The following is a 23889-nucleotide window of genomic DNA, read 5'->3' on the forward strand; positions in this document are numbered from 1 at the left end:
TTTCGTTTTCAAGGTGTTTATTTTCCAACTCATATTACCAAGTGTGTCGTTGCTGTAAAACACATTTAACCTGCGGTTAAGTATTGATTCAAGGTGACAGTGATGAAAAAGTTGAAAATATTTTAACCTTCTTTAAAATTTTATAAAAACTCCTGTGTGGCATCAAAGTGGCATAAGTCCAGACTATAGGCTGCAATGAATATGAAACTGAACAAAGGCTGGCTGATGGCATGAATATATTTAAGAAGAAATACATTTGCAAACGTCCATTTAGAACAAGAGAGCAGAGGCATCTTCAGCACCAAGTCTAACAGGTTTGTCCAAATCTTGCTTGTAAAAGTATAAAAAGATCATCATCACATCCTGAAAGCCGCGACCATCACGTCTCAGCTGACAGATACTGAGAGGTGGCTGTCTGTTATACAGTTATCAAAAGGGGCCTCGAACCCATGCCCCTCTCCACAGCTCATACTGTGTCATATATTTATATAGAAAAATAAAAAACAACCACAAAATATACATAAAATCAAAAATATAAAATCATTCAAAATATATCTGATTAATAAAGTAGCTTCTTGGCATCATTGTGTATTTTCCCTGACGAGACCAGCCCGGCAGGACCTGGGGGCTGGAAGGGACACCCCCCCACACAGAATATGCATTCGAATGGGAGGGGGGGGCTGTTGGACAGAGTTCTGGATGGGGTACAAGGCAACCTCAACAAAAAAGACGAGAGTAACACACACAGTGCAGCATTTGTGGGGTCAGTGGCACTGGTAGACAGAGAGGGGGCGCTACACAGAACGGGGGCAGGTGGCTGTGACTGTCGTTATGGTTCAGTGTCTCTGGTGTGGGGGGTCTCGGTGAAGGGCCATGGCTGAGGGGCCACAGCTAAGGGACCTCGTAATGCTCTGAGGCCCCCAGCAGAGTTCAGTGTGGGATGGGCCTTGATTTAACAGGCCTCTATCTTCACAACGGGGCCCACAGCCGGGGCTCTCACTTTGAATGCAGACAGAGCGTCGCCGTGTTTCTCCCCTGGAAAGGAAAACAGAGACTTCAGGCTGAATGAAGCCACACAGAGAGGCCAGAGGGGTGATGTGTCACTAGATGCCAGAGGGCCAGAGAATGGGAGAGTGCAGCCTGGGGGACGGGAGGGCAGGTGGGTGTGGGTCAGGGGACGGGTTGGTAGGAGGGCGTGGACCAGGAGCTGGGAGGGCAGTAAGGCGCAGACCTGGGGACGGGAGGAGAGGGAGGGCGGCGGACCAGGGGACGGGAGGAGAGGGAGGGCGGCGGACCAGGGGACGGGAGGAGAGGGAGGGCGCAGACCTGGGGACGGGAGGAGAGGGAGGGCGGCGGACCAGGGGACGGGAGGAGAGGGAGGGCGGCGGACTAGGGGACGGGAGGAGAGGGAGGGCGCAGACCTGGGGACGGGAGGAGAGGGAGGGCGGCGGACCAGGGGACGGGAGGAGAGGGAGGGCGGCGGACCAGGGGACAGGAGGAGAGGGAGGGCGGCGGACTAGGGGACGGGAGGAGAGGGAGGGCACGGACTAGGGGACGGGTGAGCAGGACAGCATGGGCCGGGGGACAGGAGGGCAGGACGTGGGCCGGCATGTGCAATATTTTGCAATATTTTCTAGTTAGCTGCCTAAACCTGCCAGACTCGCGGGTTATGGGTCAACCACCCATATCACTAGCTGGAGAAAAGCAGGCTGGACATGTAGCTGTTTTATTTCACTCTAATAAAGGTTATTTTCACAATAAATTTGGTCCAAGAAAAAAAGTATCATGACCTATGAATAGTATAATCCTTCTCTCAAAGTGTGTAAATGTCCTAAAAAGGATTGAGCACATTATACATTTTCAGGGAACAGACTAAAATGCAATGTGGCAGCTTGGAGAGAAGCGGGCAAATAAATTCCTTGTTGGTTTTCTGCATCCCGATTTAAGCTCCTCCCTCCAGCCCACAGAATCTGCATAGATTCAATGCCTCTGAAAGGCTTGGAGTTCTGGGCTTTATGCTGATTAGCTGAAGGTTGTCACAGGGCATGACAGCCGCTGAGGTTTTCATTTATTTACTATTTTCACACAGAAAAAGGGTCACATCTGAATTTGGCGGTTGGGCCGAATCATTGAGCTGCGTCGAAAACAAATAATACTGCAGATCTGCATCTTCAGGATAAAGGTGACATCCAGTGGCCAAACGCAGCCACTGCGAGCCTCACATCCCCCACACACACGCATACGACACACTCCCCACAAACACCATCCACAACACCCCCCTCACACACACACTGCTCTGGAAGCTTGTCAACCACAACACAGATACCCAGGACAGCAAGAGCAGCTCCAGACCCTGACCGGGAAGGGCAGAAAAACACACACACATGCACACACACACACACAAACACACAGCCTGATGATGCCTGAGCGGCTCGGCGCTCACCACAGGGGGATTTAGACCTGGAGGATTAAGAAGCGCATCAAGAGGAGAGAATAATCAGGGATTTCAGGAGACGTATGTGTGAGAGACAGCGAGGAAAAGACAGAGATGGGAGAGAGGGAGGGAGAGAAAGAGCAAAGCAGAGAGGGAGGGAGAGAAAGAGTAAAGCAGAGAGGGAGGGAGAAAAAGAGCAAAGCTGAGAAGGAGGGAGAGAAAGAGCAAAGCAGAGAGGGAGGGAGAGAAAGAGCAAAGCTGAGAGGGAGGGAGAGAAAGAGCAAAGCTGAGAGGGAGGGAGAGAAAGAGCAAAGCTGAGAGGGAGGGAGAGAAAGAGCAAAGCTGAGAAGGAGGGAGAGAAAGAGCAAAGCTGAGAGGGAGGGAGAGAAAGAGCAAAGCAGGGAGGGAGGGAGAGAAAGAGCAAAGCAGAGAGGGAGAGAGAGAAAGAGCAAAGCAGAGAGGGAGGGAGAGAAAGAGCAAAGCAGAGAGGGAGGGAGAGAAAGAGCAAAGCTGAGAAGGAGGGAGAGAAAGAGCAAAGCTGAGAGGGAGGGAGAGAAAGAGCAAAGCTGAGAAGGAGGGAGAGAAAGAGCAAAGCTGAGAGGGAGGGAGAGAAAGAGCAAAGCAGAGAGGGAGGGAGAGAAAGAGCAAAGCAGAGAGGGAGGGAGAGGAAGAGCAAAGCTGAGAGGGAGGGAGAGAAAGAGCAAAGCAGAGAGGGAGGGAGAGAAAGAGCAAAGCAGGGAGGGAGGGAGAGAAAGAGCAAAGCAGAGAGGGAGGGAGAGAAAGAGCAAAGCAGAGAGGGGGGGATCCGTCAGCACCAGCCCACTTCTGTGAGGTTTCTGATGGCCAGGAGCTAAACAGACATTAGGCACCCAGACACCCCCCAGGAAGAACTGCCTGCCTGTGAGCTCAAGAGGCTCTTTGTCCAGGTGCAGAATGCAGCATGTGTCTCTTATCTTATCTGAGATGTTCGAGGTTGTCACTCTTTGGCCTGAAATGTGCGAGGGCTTTAAGGTTTGCCTTCTGACACAGATGTGGACAGTCTGTCCTCAGCGAGTTCACATGAAAGCAATAGGCGCGTGGCATAGAGTGAGCAATTTGGGGGAGGTGACAACGCAGGAGCACCAGCTGAAGCTTAGATGGGTGTGTAGGACGGGGTAGGGTGTGGGTTTAAGGGGGGGCAGTGCTCTGTACTGAGGGGGGAACCACGCAGCCTTCCCGTCATACGCCAAACGTCAGAACATGGTGTGGATCTGGATGTGTGGATTGGATCCCCCCCCCCCCCCCACCCTGCCCAGGATATTCCTAGGAAACTCAGCATCAGTAAGAGTCACAGGAGGACCCAAAGGGATACAGCGAGACTCCGAGGGACAGAGCAGGACACTGAGGGACAAAGCAGGAATCTCAGGAACAGAGCAGGATCTTGAGGGACTCAGAGCCTCCAAGGGACAGCAGTTGTTACCTGCTGTGACCTCCTGGATCTTCTCTCTCTTCCGCTTCTTCTTCTTTCCCTAAAACACACCCAGGAAATGACTCTAAGAATGAATTCACACACCAGTGCACTCTACAACCCAACCTCCTGCCCCCCATGTCCCAGGGTGCATCCGCTAGGGCCCCCAGGCCATGTCCCAGAGTCCATCCTGCCGCCCGAGTCAATGCTATCCTCTCTTTGGTGGAAGATCAGAGTGAGAGCTTTGGGCAGCATTATTCTAAGCAGGAAGTCTGCAATATTCCCTGAGTTCCCGATATTACAATTTGGTGGTTCATTTTATATGGAATTTTATTCAGCTGTGAAGCCCAGGAACAGCGATAGGTGAGGCAGAGAGCCTGGAAAGTTAGAGTTAGACGTGATGGTGATCTTCACAGGTACTGAGTGCAGTGCGATGGTGAGTAACACCTCAGCCGTGACGTCTACACTCACAGAACCTCCCGGGTGTCCCCAAACGGCCACCGACAGCAACCACATGATGCAGATCACCTGGCTTAAGGTTACAGTAGCATGTCTTACATAATTTAGCTGTATGTAGGAGTGCTGAGCTATTTATGAACCTGAATAAGCCTCTGAGAGCTGTCTGCATCTCCAGCCAGCCGCTGACGTTCGCTGGGCACCAGCCCCTAGAGAGACTCACATCACGTTCTGTCCAGCTTCTTCTCATTAGAGATGGCCTGCTATGGCATAAATAAGGGTCTTCTGTGGTTAACGTGCGTTCTGCACTCAGGAGATAATGTACTTGACATAGACAGTCACAATATTCACACTACAGCTCACACAAAGATGAAAAGCAGAGCTTTTCTGCCACGCACATTGCAAAATATTGCACATTAATGGTAATGAAGTATGACACCATATCCAACAGGAGGATGTCATAATGTCCGTTCATCTGATCAACAGGGGAGAGGCTTTTTCTGGATTAGCTAATGAATGTCACGTGCGTCCACTAGCATGGCTTGTAAATGCACGTCAAACCCCCCATCTTACACCGAGCCCCTCAGTGGGAGAGCTTTGGGAAGTAGGATGGCACAGCATGCGATCTGGGGATGAGGGACATATTGCTATCCCTTTATGGTAGACACACAGTCACATGACGCTACCCCTTTAAGGTAGACACAGTCACATGACCCTGTCCCTTTAAGGTAGACACAGTCACATGACCATGTCCCTTTAAGGTAGACACAGTCACATGACCCTGTCCCTTTAAGGTAGACACAGTCACATGACCCTGTCCCTTTAAGGTAAACACAGTCACATGACCCTGTCCCTTTAAGGTAGACACAGTCACATGACCCTGTCCCTTTAAGGTAAACACAGTCACATGACCCTGTCCCTTTAAGGTAGACACAGTCACATGACCCTGTCCCTTTAAGGTAAACACAGTCACATGACCCTGTCCCTTTAAGGTAGACACAGTCACATGACCCTGTCCCTTTAAGGTAGACACAGTTACATGACCCTGTCCCTTTAAGGTAGACACAGTCACATGACCCTGTCCCTTTAAGGTAGACACAGTCACATGACCCTGTCCCTTTAAGGTAGACACAGTCACATGAGGCTGCCCATTTGTGGTAGACACACAGTAACATGATGTTGTCTCCTTACAGTGGACAGACAGTCATATGATACTGTCCATTTACGATTTACCAGGAACCCGCTGGTACTCACGTAATTGTCCCTGGCAGACCAGCCAGGGTAGAGCTGCATGTGAAGCTGCCGCTCCTTGCGCGCCAGCTCGTAGTACTTAGCTTGCTCCTCGCGGGATAAAGCGTGCCACTGTTTTGGGGAAAGATTAAAGACACCAGTTACAGGCTGACCCAGAAAGAAAGCGCAGTGCAGTGAAAGATCCCAAATGAACAGGCAGAAAAAGAGCAAGACAGATACATTCATGTGCGGATGCTGCTCGTAATGTCACTGTGTTTTAACACCCCCGCAGTGCCCCGTCCACCCTGTGGCAGCACCCTGCCCACCCTGTGGCAGGTCCCCACCCTGTGGCAGCACCCTGCCCACCCTGTGGCAGCGCCCCGTCCACCCAGTGGCAGCACCCCGCCCACCCTGTGGCAGCGCCCCACCCACCCTGTGGCAGCGCCCCGCCCACCCAGTGGCAGCGCCCCGTCCACCCAGTGGCAGCGCCCCGCCCACCCTGTGGCAGCGCCCCGCCCACCCTGTGGCAGCGCCCCGCCCACCCAGTGGCAGTGCCCCGTCCACCCAGTGGCAGCACCCCGCCCACCCTGTGGCAGCACCCCGCCCACCCTGTGGCAGGTCCCCACCCACCCACCCGCCGGCCGAGGATCTGGTTGATGGCGGCGCTCTCCTTCAGCGTGCACTCGGCCACCACGTCGGCCCGCATCTCCTTCATGTAGAGCATGAAGGCGTTCAGTGGCTTCTTGATGTGTGGCTTCTTGGCTTCCTGTTCCTTCCTCTGGTCATGATGCGGCTTCCTGTGGGGGTGGGGAGGGAATATGGCTGTGACAGCGGGCAAGAGATTAATGCATCATTAGAGAAAGTGACGTGTGAAGGAGAGGAGCCGCCCAGAACTCCTCGAAAACACAGGGGCGCAGGAACCTCACATGTGCAGGAGGCTGCCATCCTGCGGCGGCTCGTGCTTGATATGTGGATGCACGATGGCCGGGTGGGGAATGGCGGTCGCGGGGGGGGCGGGGAGGTGTGGGGGGGCCGGCACCATGTGCCGGGAGAACCTGCATTAGGCAAAGAGCAAATTCACAGATGGGCTCTTTAGAAAAGGAACCCCTTTCAGTGTCCAGGAGGGGGACGCCCCGACCATATGACATGACCACAGCGTGTGCAGGGCTCCCCTGTCTGGTTATCATTTCGTGTGCAGGGTGTCCCCAGTCCCGATATCATTCCATGTGCAGAATGTCCCTTCTCCAGATATCACACTGTGTGCAGGATGTCCCCTGTATCCCAGATCTCCCCACAGAAAGACAAACTTAAGACAGAAAATAGAAAACTTACCATCCCAGCTGGGGGGGCATCTGAGTCACTCCTCCTGGAGAGAGTGGGTAGAACCCGGGAAGGTCGGGTACCAAGTGATGCCTTGGCATGTCTGAAGGAACACAGGAAACATGGTGAAATCAATGGCCTTTGGTGCCGTAAGCATGCAAATGATACCTTAATAAAAACAGAATTACACCACAGCACTGTCAGTCTCACTACTAGTCACACTGCCGATCTTACCGCGTCTCACTGCTGATCCCACTGCTGATCATACTGTCAGCCTCATTGTTGATCTCACGGCTGATCATGCTACCTGTCTCCACTGCCAATCCCAACGTCGGTCTCACTGCCGATCACACTCCCGGTCTCACTGATGATTACACTTTGTGCTAATCTCACTGCTGGTCTCACTGTTGATCACACTACCGGTCTCACTGCCGATGACACTGCCGATTATACTGCTGATCTCATTGCATCTCATCGATGGTTTCACTACTGATCACATTCTGGATCACACTGGTGGTATCACTCTCAATTTCAATGCCGATCACACTACCGGTCTCACTGCAGATCTCACTGCCGAAAAACATACCATATTCCTACATGTTCTTCAGAGACTGGCCTCGTTTACCTGACTTTGAATCGACGTCAGGTGGGTGGTGCCCTGTGTGGGGACCAGGAGCAAAGTGCTCATCGCTGTATGTGATGAGGGGGGTGAGCGGGTGCACGGCATGCGATGGCTGCACCACCGGGACCCTGTTCAGCTGGAAAAAAAAAAACGGGAGGGATTGTCAACTCATGCTCTGTTTACTTATGTTACTGTAGACCTCTTTAAACCTCAGGAGGGCAGATGCTCCCTTTAAAGACCAGTTTCCTGTTTGGTAAAGCAGAAGATGATGTCATGTTACTCACATGACACCATCCAGTCCCACATTCAAAATAGACCTCGGCACATTTGAATGCAGGGAAAGACAAATGCTTCGCCTGAAAAGTGCAAGCTGCCAAATGCCAGAAGTGGAACAGAGCTCCCAGCTAGCTCTGCCACTGACTGATAAATGGGGTTTATCTTGAAAAAGGGCAGCTGTGTGTCCTAGGGGCTAGCCTGGCAATAATTGGGGAGATGTAGGTGCCCTGATGCAGCCGCCACTTAGGGTTTATCCACCTAGGGGCACCGAATTTCTGGCACTGCTCCACCTTGCCTGATTCACCATTTCATCCTGCAGCCTGCACAGGTGTCTGATTCATCATGTCATCCTGCGGCCTGCGCAGATGCCTCATTCACTGCATCTGACTGTGAAGAACAAAAGAAACTGACGAACCCAAATCCAAGGAAAGATCAAAGAGAGAGTGAATAACAACAGTAATGGCTCCACCATATGGCCAAATCGAGCACAACTGTAAGGTAATATACAGCAGGGCCCCCAAGAGAGCCCAGGTATAACAGATACATCAGTTTAAATGACATAAATGATACCTCACCAAAAAGAAAACTCTCATTTAAGAAGATCTATTTAAAGTAACTAAAGTCAAGGTTTAAAAACCAACTTGGAAGACCTTGTTCACCTGTAAGCTAAATCAGGCTAGCAAGGCAAAGCTGAAGAGGTTATCGGAAATTCCTATGGGCAGGGTTAGGTTTAGGGGTTAGGGTTAGGTTTAGGGAGTTTGAGTTAGTGAATGGCCTCCTAATGAAAATGAGATCGAACAGTGAAAAGAATCATTAACATTAAACTTTCCGAGTTCTGCCTGAAAGTAGGTCATTGGGGGGTGCTGTGATCAGTATGCCAGCGAAGAATGGGCTGTAATTACCCCACTCTGCCATGTCCAACGGGACGCCAAAGTGGAGCAGGCCGGGACTGTGGCGTGTCGCTAGTTAGCTAAACGACATCGTCAGTCCACTTTCAATTTAACGCCTTTCAGCTCACATTAGCCTTCCTGGGGGAGGGAGATAAGAAGGTGGGGGATTTTAATTCCAGCTACCGTCCTGCCTTTGAGTGGGGAAAGAAAGAGGGGGAGAGAGAGGGAGAGATAGAGGGAGGGGGAGAGAGAGGGACAGAAAGAGAGAGAGAAAGAGGGGGAGAGAGGGAGGGGGAGAGAGAAAGAGGGAGAGGGGAGAGATAGAGGGAGGGGGAAGAGAGAGGGAGAGAGGGGGCAGGGAGAGGGGGAGAAATAGGGGTGAGAGGGAGGGGGTGAGAGAAGGAGAGATAGAGGGAGTGGGGGAAAGAGAGGGAGAGAAAGGGGGAGAGAAAAGTGGGAGAGAGGAGAAGAAGAACAGAGAGAGGGAGAGATGGGGAGAGGGAGGGGGAGACAGAGGGAAAGAGAGGAAGAGGGAGGGGGACAGATGAGCACCATTAATGGGTATCACTGATGATCAAGGAGTAACATGGTGAGCACAGCTAAACGGTTCAGATGAGGTCGTCAGGGAAATCTTTCATGCAGGGCTGGCCCAGGCAGCGTTCCTGCAGAACACAGGCTGTATCAGGCACACATGGATTTACACATGGAATAACATGTAGGTCACGTGGTCCATGTAGGTCCATTGAGTCTGTGTTCACTGAGGCTCCACGACGGCACCTGGTTACGAATCAGAACTGGTGATCCCTGAAATGGTCTGTGGCTGAGGAGGAAACCAAGTTAGGAAGCATCCGAATTCCCAGCCTAATTTTCTCCTGTCCATATGTGCTTCCTGCTGGCCCAGAACTTACCCCACATTCCCAACACTCTTCAGAGCAGGAAATGGAAAGCAGGATTGGGATTTGGAGAGTAATATATCACATCTTCCTGATTTGTATGACTGGAGTCGGAAGCCATGCAGACGAATCAGGTTATGCGCTGGATGCCATAGGAACCCGATTGCTGGGATTAGCAGATTCAAGAAGATGCCAGGATGTTTGAGACCCGCTCAGCCCTGAATGTCATGATCAGACAGGCACAGCAGGAGGTGGCTATTCTGCAAACAGGACCACAAAATACCAAAATGAGACCCATTCTGCCCTGAACATCATGGCCAGACAGGCATATCAAGGAGACAGCTATTCTGCAATCAGGACCCCAAAATATCAACATGTATTTTGGATGCCAGTGCATGTGAAAACAAAGTAAATGTCTTTCTTGATCTTTAAAGGATGTTAATTGAATTTATTAATGCCTCTTTCATGTCCCTTCCTGCATGACAAACCATTGGCTGGAATTCCCTCTCTCACTCTTCCAGACATCTGCAGGCATCAAATTGACCCTCGTGTTCCTGTGCGGTAATATACGTGTGAGGGTCCAGAGTCTAAACCCAGGGGGGTGCCGTCTGATCCAGGGAAGCCGGAGCACAAACAGGGAGGCCGAATGTGATGGGATCATGTCCAAATCCACAAGCTGCCACGCAATGAGCTACCCAACAGACAGCGGGAAAGTGCTGCTTACATCACAGCAATGTCTTGCTAAATGAGGGAGGATACACGTGTAAATAAACATACAGTGAACGGGAAAGATGGAGCTCAACTTAAGATGATCTCACATGAATGTGATGGACATGGCTGCGGAAACACCGAGCTGAACTGCTCCTGCTCTGGGTATATGATGGGTGTGGGTGTGTTACTGGGATGGCAGCAGGGGGCATGTGTTAAGTATGGGGGGGCGGGGAGGGGGGCAGAGAGCTGGAGGACCCCCTGGGGGACCCGGCTCTGGTAATCCCCCCTGAGCCCTTCAGCCCGTGTCAGCAACAGGGGTGCTGTCAAAGACACAAGAGAGGTATGACCTTCCACTGAGGAGACACTCAGCTCCTGACAGCCCTGTCATGATCCTCCTTAACCCGGGGAGTCGGGACACAGCTGGTTCTTGGTGACCAGGCGCAAGCAGGTGGGGTACATCTCTGTTGCCACATAAACTATGTCATCACCCCATGCATCTTTCAAAAGTATAGTATGAAATCCCTCAGCTTGGGTTAATCACTTGTATGTGATGGGTATCCATACTAGATCAAGCATCCATATGGGATCAAGTATCCATATGGGTTCAGGGATCCATACAGGATCAGGGACCTATATGGGATCTGGTATCCGAATGGGCTCAAGTATCCATATGAGATTTTGTACCTATGCAGGCTTGGGATCCATATAGGACCACATATGCACACAGAATTGAGTATCTGTATGGGTGCGGGTATCAATATGGGTTTGGGTATGCATATGGGACTGAGCATCCACACAGCATAGGGTATCCGTACGGGATTGGGTATCTGTATCTGTATGGCTCAAGTATCTGTACGGTATCACACTTCCAGAAACATGCCATAAAACCCAGACAAGGGATCCAAGACAGATTGTTACAGGGAGTCTGAGTGTATTGGTCATGGATTGGTTGGCAGATATCAAATATCACAGTGTGGCACCAAACCTCCAGGGTTCGAACCCTAACTCCTGAAGCAGTTGAAAATGAGCCAATTATTTTATTGCAGAGTGTGGAATCCCACATGAGCCAAGTGCTCTATTCAGCTTTACGCCCCTAAACCGTTTGCATTATAGCAGAATACGCCAAGTGTTGAGCACTAATGAACCTACCCCACTACCTTCTGACTCTCCAGGATAACAGGCACAGCCTTCTGTGAGAGAGCCTGTATTGTTCTGCATGTGATGCCTTACAAGGAGTACCCTTTCAGCTCACAAGCGATTGAGTTTTTCAAAGGAAGCTCAACAATAGGTCTTGTTAACACGTAAGCACCTGTTCTGAGGAAAAGAGAGTGGGGTGTAGCCCCCGGGGGATCAGCCTTAAATGAAGCTTTGTGTAGAGGTTCAGGCGCTCTACTAACCCTGACCTTAACCCTGACTCCTCTCCTCTGCCTCAGTGTGAGGGTCTGAAGCCAGAAGCCCTTCATCTTGTTCTACCAAAAGAAAGACAGCAACGTATTTTATAGCGAGGAATCTTTCCTGCACAGCACTGTGGCACTGAGATCTTCAAAGAGACCAAGCGAGCCACGTGTGAAATCAAGTGGTGACCATCACCTTCCCTGTCAACCGGAGACCAGCAGCTGGGACACGCAGAGCCACAGAAGCTGCCAAGCCACTCAAAAAAGAGTCACTTTCCACTTATGCTAATTCCCATGAGACGTGAACACCTCCAATCAGAGCTCAAACCCCCCCCCCCCATTGCATCTCTCTCCTTTTTGGACACTGGATGGAATGGATGTTGTAACTCAGACTCAATCTGCTGACTCAGTCATCTGTTGTTATGAAACATGAAAAGGTCACTTGGTCCCCACTGTCAATGTGAAGGATGGGGCATGGGCTAAAGACAGGGGAGGGTCGGTGTGAAGGATGGGGCGTGGACTAAAGACAGGGGAGGGTCAATGTGAAGGTTGGGGCGTGGGATAAAGACAGGGGAGGGTCAATGTGGAGGATGAGGCGTGGGCTAAAGATAGGGGAGGGTCAATGTGAAGGATGAGGCGTGGGATAAAGACAGGGGAGGGTCAATATGGAGGATGAGGCGTGGGCTAAAGACAGGGGAGGGTCAATGTGAAGGATGAGGCGTGGGCTAAAGACAGGGGAGGGTCAATGTGAAGGATGAGGCGTGGGATAAAGACAGGGGAGGGTCAATGTGAAGGATGAGGCGTGGGATAAAGACAGGGGAGGGTCCGTGTGAAGGTTGGGGTGTGGGATAAAGACAGGGGAGGGTCAATGTGAAGGTTGGGGTGTGGGATAAAGACAGGGGAGGGTCGGTGTGAAGGATGAGGCGTGGGATAAAGACAGGGGAGGGTCCGTGTGAAGGATGAGGCGTGGGATAAAGACAGGGGAGGGTCAATGTGAAGGATAGGGCGTGGGCTAAAGACAGGGGAGGGTCCGTGTGAAGGATGGGGCGTGGGCTAAAGACAGGGGAGGGTCAAAGTGAAGGATGAGGCGTGGGATAAAGACAGGGGAGGGTCAATGTGAAGGATGAGGCGTGGGATAAAGACAGGGGAGGGTCCGTGTGAAGGTTGGGGTGTGGGATAAAGACAGGGGAGGGTCAATGTGAAGGTTGGGGTGTGGGATAAAGACAGGGGAGGGTCAATGTGAAGGATGAGGCGTGGGATAAAGACAGGGGAGGGTCCGTGTGAAGGTTGGGGTGTGGGATAAAGACAGGGGAGGGTCAATGTGAAGGTTGGGGTGTGGGATAAAGACAGGGGAGGGTCGGTGTGAAGGATGAGGCGTGGGATAAAGACAGGGGAGGGTCCGTGTGAAGGATGAGGCGTGGGATAAAGACAGGGGAGGGTCAATGTGAAGGATAGGGCGTGGGCTAAAGACAGGGGAGGGTCCGTGTGAAGGATGGGGCGTGGGCTAAAGACAGGGGAGGGTCAATGTGAAGGATGAGGCGTGGGATAAAGACAGGGGAGGGTCAATGTGAAGGATGAGGCGTGGGATAAAGACAGGGGAGGGTCCGTGTGAAGGTTGGGGTGTGGGATAAAGACAGGGGAGGGTCAATGTGAAGGTTGGGGTGTGGGATAAAGACAGGGGAGGGTCGGTGTGAAGGATGAGGCGTGGGATAAAGACAGGGGAGGGTCGGTGTGAAGGATGGGGCGTGGGATAAAGATGGGAGGGTCAATGTGAAGGATGGGGTGTGGGATAAAGACAGAGGAGGGTCGGTGTGAAGGATGGGGCGTGGGATAAAGACAGGGGAGGGTCGGTGTGAAGGATGGGGCGTGGGCTAAAGACAGGGGAGGGTCAATGTGAAGGATGGGGTGTGGGATAAAGACAGGGGAGGGTCGGTGTGAAGGATGAGGCGTGGGATAAAGACAGGGGAGGGTCAATGTGAAGGATGGGGCGTGGGCTAAAGACAGGGGAGGGTCAATGTGAAGGATGGGGCGTGGGATAAAGACGGGGGAGGGTCAATGTGAAGGATGGGGCGTGGGCTAAAGACAGGGGATGGTCAATGTGAAGGATGGGGCGTGGGATAAAGACAGGGGAGGGTCGGTGTGAAGGATGAGGCGTGGGATAAAGACAGGGGATGGTCAATGTGAAGGATGAGGTGTGGGATAAAGACAGGGGAGGGTCAATGTGAAGGATGGGGCGTGGGATAAAGACAGGGGAGGGTCGGTGTGAAGGATGAAGCGTGGGATAAAGACAGGGGAGGGTCGGTGTGAAGGATGGGGCGTGGGATAAAGACAGGGGAGGGTCGGTGTGAAGGATGAGGCATGGGCTAAAGACAGGGGAGGGTCAATGTGAAGGATGAGGTGTGGGATAAAGACAGGGGAGGGTCGGTGTGAAGGATGAGGCGTGGGATAAAGACAGGGGAGGGTCAATGTGAAGGATGAGGCATGGGCTAAAGACAGGGGAGGGTCAATGTGAAGGATGAGGTGTGGGATAAAGACAGGGGAGGGTCGGTGTGAAGGATGAGGCGTGGGATAAAGACAGGGGAGGGTCGGTGTGAAGGATGAGGCGTAGGATAAAGACAGGGGAGGGTCGGTGTGAAGGATGAGGCGTGGGATAAAGACAGGGGAGGGTCAATGTGAAGGATGGGGTGTGGGATAAAGACAGGGGAGGGTCGGTGTGAAGGATGGGGTGTGGGATAAAGACAGTCAGCTTCATTCTGGTACATTGACACATGACGTAACGTATCTTCATCTTCACCCAGCAGCCATATAGACCTTTCAGCACAGGAATGTCAGCTAAGGGGGTTAATATATGGGTGATCACCACTGTAATCTAGGGACAGTGATTTTCTAATTTGCTGGATGACATAGTCGCACCCGCACACCCCCTCTACACTTTAGAGGAGACGATGCATGATAGAACCACCCCCCACCCCCCCGCATCTCCTTATGTACCCATTGTTATCTCTCAGGTAACTTACCCCCCCCCCCAACTAGTCTAGCTGAATTACACATAATTGTTTCTGCACTGTGATTGATTTCAGGCTGGAAAGGGAGGGGGGGCCAGCCTCGCTCCTTCCCTCCCCCCACCCCTACCCCCACTCCCCGGCCCCAGCTCCAGTGAACAGCAGCCAAGGCTCTCCCTCTAGGAGGAGGCAGGAGGCTTTGAAGAGATCAAAGCCAAGGCCGCGAGCGCATGCACGCCCTGGGAATATGGGGGGGGGGGGTCGCTCCACCAAACCCTGTCCTGCAGCATCATGTCGGATTGCAGCTGGATTGCATTTCCTGCGTTTCTTTAATGCTCTGGGTACCGACTCTGACATCAGCGGGCTTCTGCTTTGTCAAAAACGACAGTCAAAAAACAACGAAAGTGAGAAGGCGAGGGAGGGAGTGAAGGAGTGAGAGGGAGAGAGAGCAGGAGACCCACAGAAAGCAGCATGGGCTGATTTTTATTTTCGCAGCTCTGTAATAGTGCAGTTCAGAGGAAGTGGGAAAATGGCCCATTTGTTTTCAATCCCGAGGTCGATATGAAAGGAACGGGTGACTTTTAAGAGTTTTCTGAGAATGAGAACCAGCCACACAAAGCTGCTTCTTTTCGCTCTCCAGACCACACGAGTTACTGTTATGTCCGTCCCGGCGACCCCCCCAACCCCCCCCCCCCCCCCGTCCATTAACACGAATAAAAGTGTCGGCTGGACCTTCAGAATAATCCCTTCTAGACAATTAATGACGCTTCCCTTTGATATGAAAAGCCTTAAGCTTTCAGAAGCATGAAAACAACCATCCACTGTCAGAAAATGGAGGACCTCAGCTGGATCGGAGCACAACTCGCATGTCTGCATTTTCACTTTGTAACAAGGCGTCAACTGACAAGAATGTCTCAACACAACTGTCTCTATTTCATGGCCTCGGAGTGCAGTTCTGCCTTCAAGTCGACTTTGGGTTCCAGTTTGAGGTTTGGGTTATGGTTTTGGGTTAGGGTTTGAGTAACGGTTCAGGTTATCCGTTATGGTCACAGTTAGGGTTACAGTGAAAGCAGATACAGTCTTGCAGAGCTCTGTGCATTCTGGAAACCCCTCTCATGTAGGTGACCCGGAGAGGAATGGTTAAGATCATCTTATCAAGCATCTGCTGTGATTCAGTCAGGGCTGGAGCCCCAGCTGTGATCAGCTACCTCCTCTAAGAACCTATACCTCTCTGAGTGACTTCTGACCACACGTCTCCTGCCCTTGTGGCTTGTGGAAGGCATCATCCACGACTGCATGCAGATCAGCTGTTGACATCTAATGTTTACTAAACGCTGCGTATGTTTTTGTGCATTTCATTTTATAGCTGCAAGTAATATACAATCCACAATAAAATACAAGCCCTCACACAGAACAGTGGCCTGTATTACGAAGCGGGGTTACTGGCTTATCGGGGTAACTTGTCGGATTTAAGGTTCCACAGTTTAAATGAACTTCATATTCGTTTACTTACATTTTGCCCAGACTACCTTAAATCCGACAAGTTACCCCGATAAGCCAGTTACCCCGCTTCGTAGTACAGGCCCCCGGTCTCACTTATCAGATGGATGATCATCTCTGTTCTCCCCAAACATTTGCAGGGCTTCTTTATGAGGCCAGACGTCCAGGGCTGACATCAGTTATTCAAGCTGAAGAAGGAGCATCTAGAGAAGAGCCACTCCTGCTGTCAATCATCAAACATTCACATCTTCAGACTGAGTGCCACCTCCGGAAGCCCCAGTCAGGCCAACGATGGCACATCTCACGGCCCTGGCTGCGAGTGTGGACTTCAAACTGTGACCTCCGTGGATTTGCAGAGCCATTCTCGCTGAATGTACAGTTGAAGCTCAGTGGGGCTCCAGATACTTTGGGTCAGCCTGTCCTCTGGCTCTGTACGTTGTCCTAAACACTGGAGGCCAACGCCACGACATTCTGGAGGGGGGATATAGTGCCATCACAGAGATGAGGACGAAGCTCACTAATAACTAACAGGCACCTGTATGACCCTCAAACCCACCACACCAAGGAGGGCTCACAGTCACTGCTTGGATAAGACAGTAATATGCATGTAAATATTTGAGGTTACCCCCATCGGCCAGAAATGGTGCTCAGTCTCTCCGAAGCACAATCCCAAGTGATGCTGGGATGTCACACAACAAAACAAGCTCACACTACTGGTGGCTGAAGCTCGGGAATGTGTCACACCTAAAACCACACAAACTGTGGCAGCCACCTCCCAGTGTGACATGGGCACTGTGCTGGGCATCTGGGGAGTGTGCAGGGTCCCCTCCATCCATCAGAGCCACCGAGCAAACGTTGAGCCCTGAAAATCCCTGTCTGCAGGCCCAGTCAAGAGCAGATACCATGAGATCCACATCAAAGCACAGAGGAGGCCACCTGACCCGGCCGCCCATGAGCTGTGCAGGCCCGGCACATCAGCACACGGGCCGGGGGAATCCCCAAACAGTCACAGTGTGGCCATAGCCAATCGTAAAAAGTAGAACCCAACCTTTCAAGTGGGATGAGCTGAGCATTTCAAAATTGAATTCTATTTCACCTTTCGTGTTGCAGAGAATAAAGTTTAGTAAAGAAGAATGTTCCACATATACACCTTCTCAATTTGCTTTGTAACACGCCAGAAAGCAGTTCCCTGACTGCCTGGAATTCACAGATATTGTCTTTTACATATCCCAGACATATCTGGGGACCTATCCCCTGGGCAGACCTATCCGCTTGGCAGACCTATCCTCTGGGCAGACCTATCCTCTGGGCAGACCTATCCTCTGGGCAGACCTATCCCCTGGGCAGACCTATCCCCTGGGTAGACCTATCCTCTGGGCAGACCTATCCCCTGGGAAGATATGTGGACTGTTTCCGCCTGCTGCACACATAAACCAAGGCTCTGGGAGTACTACCCACAAGACCTCTGCCAAAGCCCCCCACACACATTAAACCAAACTGCATCATGCAAAATGAACCTGAGTTATGGTGTCATCCCAACAAAACCATAAGTCAGCACAGACTAGTCATAAACTCAAGAGGGAAGGGATCGGAGAGTGGGATAAGCTTTGGAAAGAAAATGACCTGGAAAACAGGACAAACTCCAGGGAGGACAGGCACCAGAAAGTAGGAGCAGAGCCAGGGAGAAAAGGGAATGGAAAGCGGGAGAAGGTCCAGGGAAAATGAGACCAAAAAGTGGGAGAAGATCCAGGGAGGAGAAAAGGACCAGAAATTGGGAGAAGATCCAGGGTGAAAAGGGAATGAAAAGCGGGAGAAGGTCCAGGGAAAATGAGACCAAAAAGTGGGAGAAGATCCAGGGAGGAGAAAGGGACCAGAAATTGGGAGAAAATCCAGGGAGAAAAGGAACCAAAAATTGGGAGAAACTCCAGAATGAAAAGGGACCAGAAAGTGGGAGAATATCCAGGGAAAAAACGTCCTGGAAAAGGGCCTGGAAAGCAGGAGCTCTGGGGAGCAAAAGGTTTGTCGAGTGTCTGCTGACTGACCAGACGCCAATGAGCATAAGGGATCAGATCCTTATAGAAGACAGAGAGACGCAGTCTATGAAAGGAGCAGGAGAAGCATCTCCTGACAGAGTGAGCACAGACCGCGTGTCTCTGCACCAAAGCTATGCAAATCAGGGGTGTCTCTCCAGCACAAAAGGAACAAAGCGGGATTATGGCTGCCAGCTGCCAGGGCCCTGAACGTGCATCAGCCTTCGTCTGCTGGGATCACGTAAACAAAGTGAAGCCATACAGGAGGAAGCACGGTCATTCCAAAGGAGTAAAGGGCCTGACCTCAGAGACACCTGCCCCCTGCACTGTCACTGATCCCAGAATTGCCAGCCAGCCACAAAGTGAAGCCATACAGGAGGAAGCACAGTCATTCCAAAGGAGTAAAGGGCCTGACCTCAGAGACACCTGCCCCCTGCACTGTCACTGATCCCAGAGCTGCCAGTCAGCCACAAACCCCCTGCATTATTTTAAAATAACATCATAGGGTTGAGCACAGAAAATGACCCACGGATCATATCCATTTCAGGGCCGCTAACACTGCGCTGGCCTTGAACCCGGGATACTCACGGGTCTCTGCATGGGCGAGGAAAGGGAGCCGCTGTTCAGGTAGGAGTCCATCATGGAGAGGCCAGGGTAGCCCGGGTACGAGTGTCCTTTGTACACATCATAATGCTTTCCTGCAAGTGGCAAACATGTGTGACATCCCTGTGAGACCACTGTACCGCACACACCCTCTACCCACACGTAGCCTATACCCGCACACACCCTCTACCCACACGTAGCCTGTACCCGCACACACCCTCTACCCACACGTAGCCTGTACCCGCACACACCCTATACCCACACGTAGCCTGTACCCGCACACACCCTCTACCCACACGTAGCCTGTACCCGCACACACCCTCTATCCACACGTAGCCTGTACCCGCACACACCCTCTACCCACACGTAGCCTGTACCCGCACACACCCTATACCCACACGTAGCCTGTACCCGCACACACCCTCTACCCACACGTAGCCTGTACCCGCACACACCCTCTACCCACACGTAGCCTGTACCCGCACACACCCTCTACCCACACGTAGCCTGTACCCGCACACATCCTATACCCACACGTAGCCTGTACCCGCACACACCCTCTACCCACACGTAGCCTGTACCCGCACACACCCTCTACCCACACGTAGCCTGTACCCGTGGAATCGGTGGACATTTTAAAAAAATAATAAATAAAAACATTTTGAACAGATATGATAACAGATAATATTAACAGATATATGTCAGATGGTTTACTGGTGTCTAGCAGCTGAACGCTGCCCTGTTCATGCGGTCTGACTGAAATACAGCACAGCTACATGTGAACTCAGGCATGCTGCAGGGCGGAGGACAAAGGGGAGGCTGTCAGTGGCCTCATCGTGAGGACGATCATCTCAGCTGGCACTCAGAGCTCCAGGGCTCCTCAAGGAAGAACAATAGCCTGACAGCAGCCAGACCCCCCCCCCCACACACACACACACACCCCACCCTGAGTTTCTGTCCAGCTCCAGGATAGACGCGCCTTAAGGATGCCTGTAGCTCCCCAGGGAGACGGACAGCTGAGCCTTCGTAAGTCATACTGCACTTTGGAAGGTGCTTCAGGTGATCTTGATACCCTGCCTGAAGAGCTTTCGTGGTGAAGAAACCACAACCAGATCAGTGGCAACCTACCGACGATGCTCTCGTTAAAGTTTACCGAAAGATTGCCCAACAGCAGGAATAACAGGGAATGTCAATCAATGTGATCATCAAAATAACAAATCCGCACTTTTTGAATAGTGGCACATTTAATTTATGAATCAGATGCTTGGTAATACTGCCCTTAGTAATACTCCCCTCGGTAATACTGCCCTTAGTAATACTCCCCTCAGTAATACTGCCCTTAGTAATAATCCTCTCAGTAATACTGCCCTTAGTAATACTGCCCTTAGTAATACTCCCCTCAGTAATACTGCCCTTAGTAATACTGCCCTCACTAATACTGCCCTTGATATTACTGGAGTTGAAATGCTGCTGTGATAATGTAGTCTGGAATGTTCCTTTATTATTTAATGGCCAGACCTGGTGTTCTACCAGCTCCATGAACTCGCTGTCACGCAGCACTAAGGAGGCTCCCACAAATCCTATACCCCCCCCCCCACTAGAGCCCAGGTGGACTGATGCTCCATCCTCTGCACCCACCTTCATCGCCACATGCTCTGGGGTCCTCATGGAAAGGGTCTTGGGTTCTAGCTGCCTGATAGGAAACATTAACAGCAGTCAGTTTTTGGTGGGAGGCAGGAAAACTACAGAATATAGGGGAGATTTTTATGTCAAATCCAATAAATGTAAACCCCACATCCCGCCAAAGCAATGGGGGTGATGCTTTTCCTGTTTTCAACTGTAAATATCTGCTACAGTTAAATAAAAAAAAAATGAAAAGACGTTTATTAGAAATAATGTAAATATGAAAATAAAGTAAATGATACAAATTCAGATAAATACATAATGGAAAAATATCAGCACATACAAACGAATTTAAGGTTTTTCCATATAAATTATGGAATTATTTAATACTAATACACAAAATACATAAAATACTTGCAGTGTATGACTTGAATTTCGGTCACCACAAAACTAAAGTAAAACATAAAATGATGGTTTGTTAGTTGTTTTTTATTTTTAACTTGTGCATGCATGTGTGAGTATGTGCGTCTCAGTGTGTGTGATTCTGTGTGTGCATGTGTCTGTATGTGTGTGCATGCTTCGGTGTGTGTATCAGTGTGTATGTGTGCATATATGTGTGTCTGTTGGGGGGAGGGGGGTGGTCAGATGTACATAACATTTGGTCCCCACAATGTGATAAAAAAAAACCCTGTTATTTTGACCTTGTGGGGACCTTTTTTTCGTTCCCCACAAACGGAAATTCAGTTTCATAGAAATCTGTGACTGCAATCAAAAAACGAAAATGCCAAAAGTATTTTGTTTGGTTACTTGTGGTTAAGGTTAGGGCTGGGTAGGGGTTAAGGGTGTCATTGATGGGATTAGGGTTTTAAATACAAATGAATAGACAGTCACCACAAAGATATGATCACAGGTCTCTCTCTCTCTCTCTGTATGTGTGTGTGTGTGTGTGTGTGTAGCTCAGGATGACAACAATTAAAGTAAGCCCCATTTTACACTTTGTATGAGTGTAATGTAAAACGGCACTGAAAAAAACTGTGCTGGAAATGCTGAATCAATTTAAAATATTTTAAGTAATTGATCACACAAAATATTTGAAGCTCCGTTTAGCCTGTGAAAACAGGTCCACCCATAAACATGAATAAGAAAATTACATTTAAATGAACAAACTAATAATTGTCAGCTATTTGGAATGAGAAAAACACGACAGCTTTGTTTTATATTTTCAGTGTTTTTTAAATATCAGTTCAGTCAGTAGACCGTGTAATGTACACATGAGATATACAATTAAACAGTTTTTCTATAAGAAAATGTAGAATGATATCAGTGGTTCATTAACATATTACTGTACTGTAATCGGTAGATGTTTTTGGCCTACTTGCATATAAACCATAAATAACGGGACAGACTCACGTCGTGGCTGTCGGGGTTTGTCTCCGACTCGTTTACTAACGATGACTTGATGTCGGCCAGATCGCCTTCTTCCTCCGGGTTATCGCTTTCCGAGAAGATCTGCACTTTCTGCGGGTCGCCCTCGTCTTTGAAGGGGATCATCTCATCGTTGGCACAGAGCTCGGGGTCCCCGGCGCCTCCACCCGCTAACTGCGGCATTTCGGGCTGGTTTGCAGGCGAGTCCCACGCTCAGCGCTTTGAGAGCTAAAACAAATGTACCGAAAAAGAGGGGAAGCCGCGTACCTCAGCTGCACTTTAAACTTGTGGATGCTGGTAAATATGCTCAGGACGGGCTGAAGGTCCTAAAGACAGACTCGGTGCTTCCACCGTTTGATTTGTGCTTCATTTCCAGTGTGCCGTTACTTTACAGACGCCGCATCTCACCATGAAAACTCGCTCAACATGAGTCTTAAAATAGTCATTCGAAAAAAGGCACAAACAAACTATGAAATTAATCTTTTTGAGCTTCCCGCGCTGCTCCTGGATGGACCTCCTGATGCGGACCGCGGATTCCTATGAAGCGGGTCACCGCACAAGTCGCTCCCCCCAGGCGCCAGATCGGGTATTTATCTGCTTTGACGGTACGTCTCCAGCATGATAAAAACGCGAAACAATTTCACTAAAGACAAAGAAGAGAACTGCTCCGAAAGGGAGCCCGGCTCCGGTAGTAATAAGGGGATGTAGTGTTTAGGGCTCCGTGAAGTAACTCCCCGCCCCTCCTCTCCACACCTCTCCACCCCTCCCCTCCATACCTATCCATGACTGCCGGGTGAGGATGCATCACCGGCCGCCCCTCTGACTGACGGGGGTAGATATAGCGGGAATAGACTATAAATCGCAGGAAAAGTAGCGAGCTAAATTACAAAGTAATTGTGAAGCCTTGGGTACGTTACAAATGTGCATGTCAATATCTCGCGTCTGTTGTCATTGTCAAATCAAAACAGTAATGGCATTTTAACTTAATTAGCAAGACATATAATCTGGAATTTGTAAATGCTCATTTTTTTCTCATGCAAGATTATAAAACTTTTTTTTTCAAGCTGAATTCTTTGTCATGTTTCGAAAACAAATAAACCGCCAATACCTACGATCAGAGAACTGCGGGTGCAGAATAGCCGATTCCGGCTAAGAGATTATTTCTCTTTTTGGCATCGCTTTTCTCAGTATTATTATTTCTTCAAAATACACCTGCAGTCATGCGTTATAACAGCAACATATTCCCAGGAACGTGGAGCAAAGTTTTCATTTTAATGAAAAAATGCTTAGCACGACAGAAGACGAAATAAGAAAAAAAAGATCTCGATCACTGGATAATATTTAAAACGACCACTATAAATACACGACGTTATTGCGGGAGAGAATCGATTTAATCATATTCCATTATCTATTATTTTGCAATTATTTTATATCTTATAGCCTATAAAAAGTATCGTCTATAAAATGTTTAATATTTAATTTTAATATGGTGCTCAATGAAAGGTGGCAAAAAGGTTAAATGGTTTAGCCTCCTATTGTGATGATACAAAACTAAACAAAACCGATTTCAGGTAATGACGAGGGATGACCAGAAAACAAGGGATGTCACCAAAACCAGGGGTGTGAAGAAAATAAGCAAAAACAGACGTTTATTCCGTAAAAATGTGTTTCATTGTGAGTTGAATTCGTGTTCACGAAGCTACTGCATAGATTTGAAAATCCCTTAATTAAAAAGAAGATTGTTATAGTGAATCTATTAAAACCGAGAGTGACTGTTGTGTTTCCACTGACGTGACGCTTCAAAAGTTTTACTCTTTATAACTGAGTACCTAATAATTCATTTAATAATTCCGTGCAAGATATTTTTGATCTTCTCTCGGGGAAATCGAAAGGTAAGTCAACTAGGGGATATCACAGTTATAGTTGTTAATTTCAGTTGTTTCACCGAACTTCAACTTTTGTGTTTCGTGAAAGTACTGGCGTTTTAATTCCGTTTACTAACGTTTTTAAAATAACGTTTGATAAATAATTTT

The 23889-nt window shown here is 49.9% G+C and overlaps 1 protein-coding gene across 1 annotated transcript; it reads right to left on the reverse strand.

Moving 5' to 3' along the window:
- Window positions 1–22565, reverse strand: LOC111852095 (lymphoid enhancer-binding factor 1-like). Its single transcript, XM_072697794.1, has 10 exons — window positions 22124–22565; window positions 21842–22045; window positions 20447–20501; window positions 18794–18903; window positions 7513–7645; window positions 6900–6990; window positions 6202–6364; window positions 5592–5699; window positions 3894–3942; window positions 1–1035 (listed from the first exon to the last, which is right to left on the reverse strand). The coding sequence occupies exons 2-10, from the start codon at window positions 22037–22039 to the stop codon at window positions 953–955; spliced, it is 990 nt and encodes a 329-aa protein (XP_072553895.1). The 5' UTR covers window positions 22040–22045; window positions 22124–22565; the 3' UTR covers window positions 1–952.
- Window positions 22566–23889: the final 1324 nt, after the last annotated feature.

The sequence above is a fragment of the Paramormyrops kingsleyae genome, chromosome 12 (assembly GCF_048594095.1).
Source record: "Paramormyrops kingsleyae isolate MSU_618 chromosome 12, PKINGS_0.4, whole genome shotgun sequence".
In the NCBI taxonomy this organism is placed as follows: Eukaryota; Metazoa; Chordata; class Actinopteri; order Osteoglossiformes; family Mormyridae; genus Paramormyrops; species Paramormyrops kingsleyae.

What these genes read in the sequence shown, in the direction of transcription:
- LOC111852095 (XM_072697794.1), bottom strand. Translation starts at nt 22,039, where the DNA reads ATGCCGCAGTTAGCGGGTGGAGGCGCCGGGGACCCCGAGCTCTGTGCC. An exon ending in ATGCCCCCCCAGCTGGGATG is followed by an intron (nt 6,365 to 6,899) that starts GTAAGTTTTCTA and finishes CCACCCCCACAG; the next exon opens with GAAGCCGCATCATGACCAGA. An exon ending in GGTCTGCCAGGGACAATTAC is followed by an intron (nt 3,943 to 5,591) that starts GTGAGTACCAGC and finishes GGTGTGTTTTAG; the next exon opens with GGAAAGAAGAAGAAGCGGAA.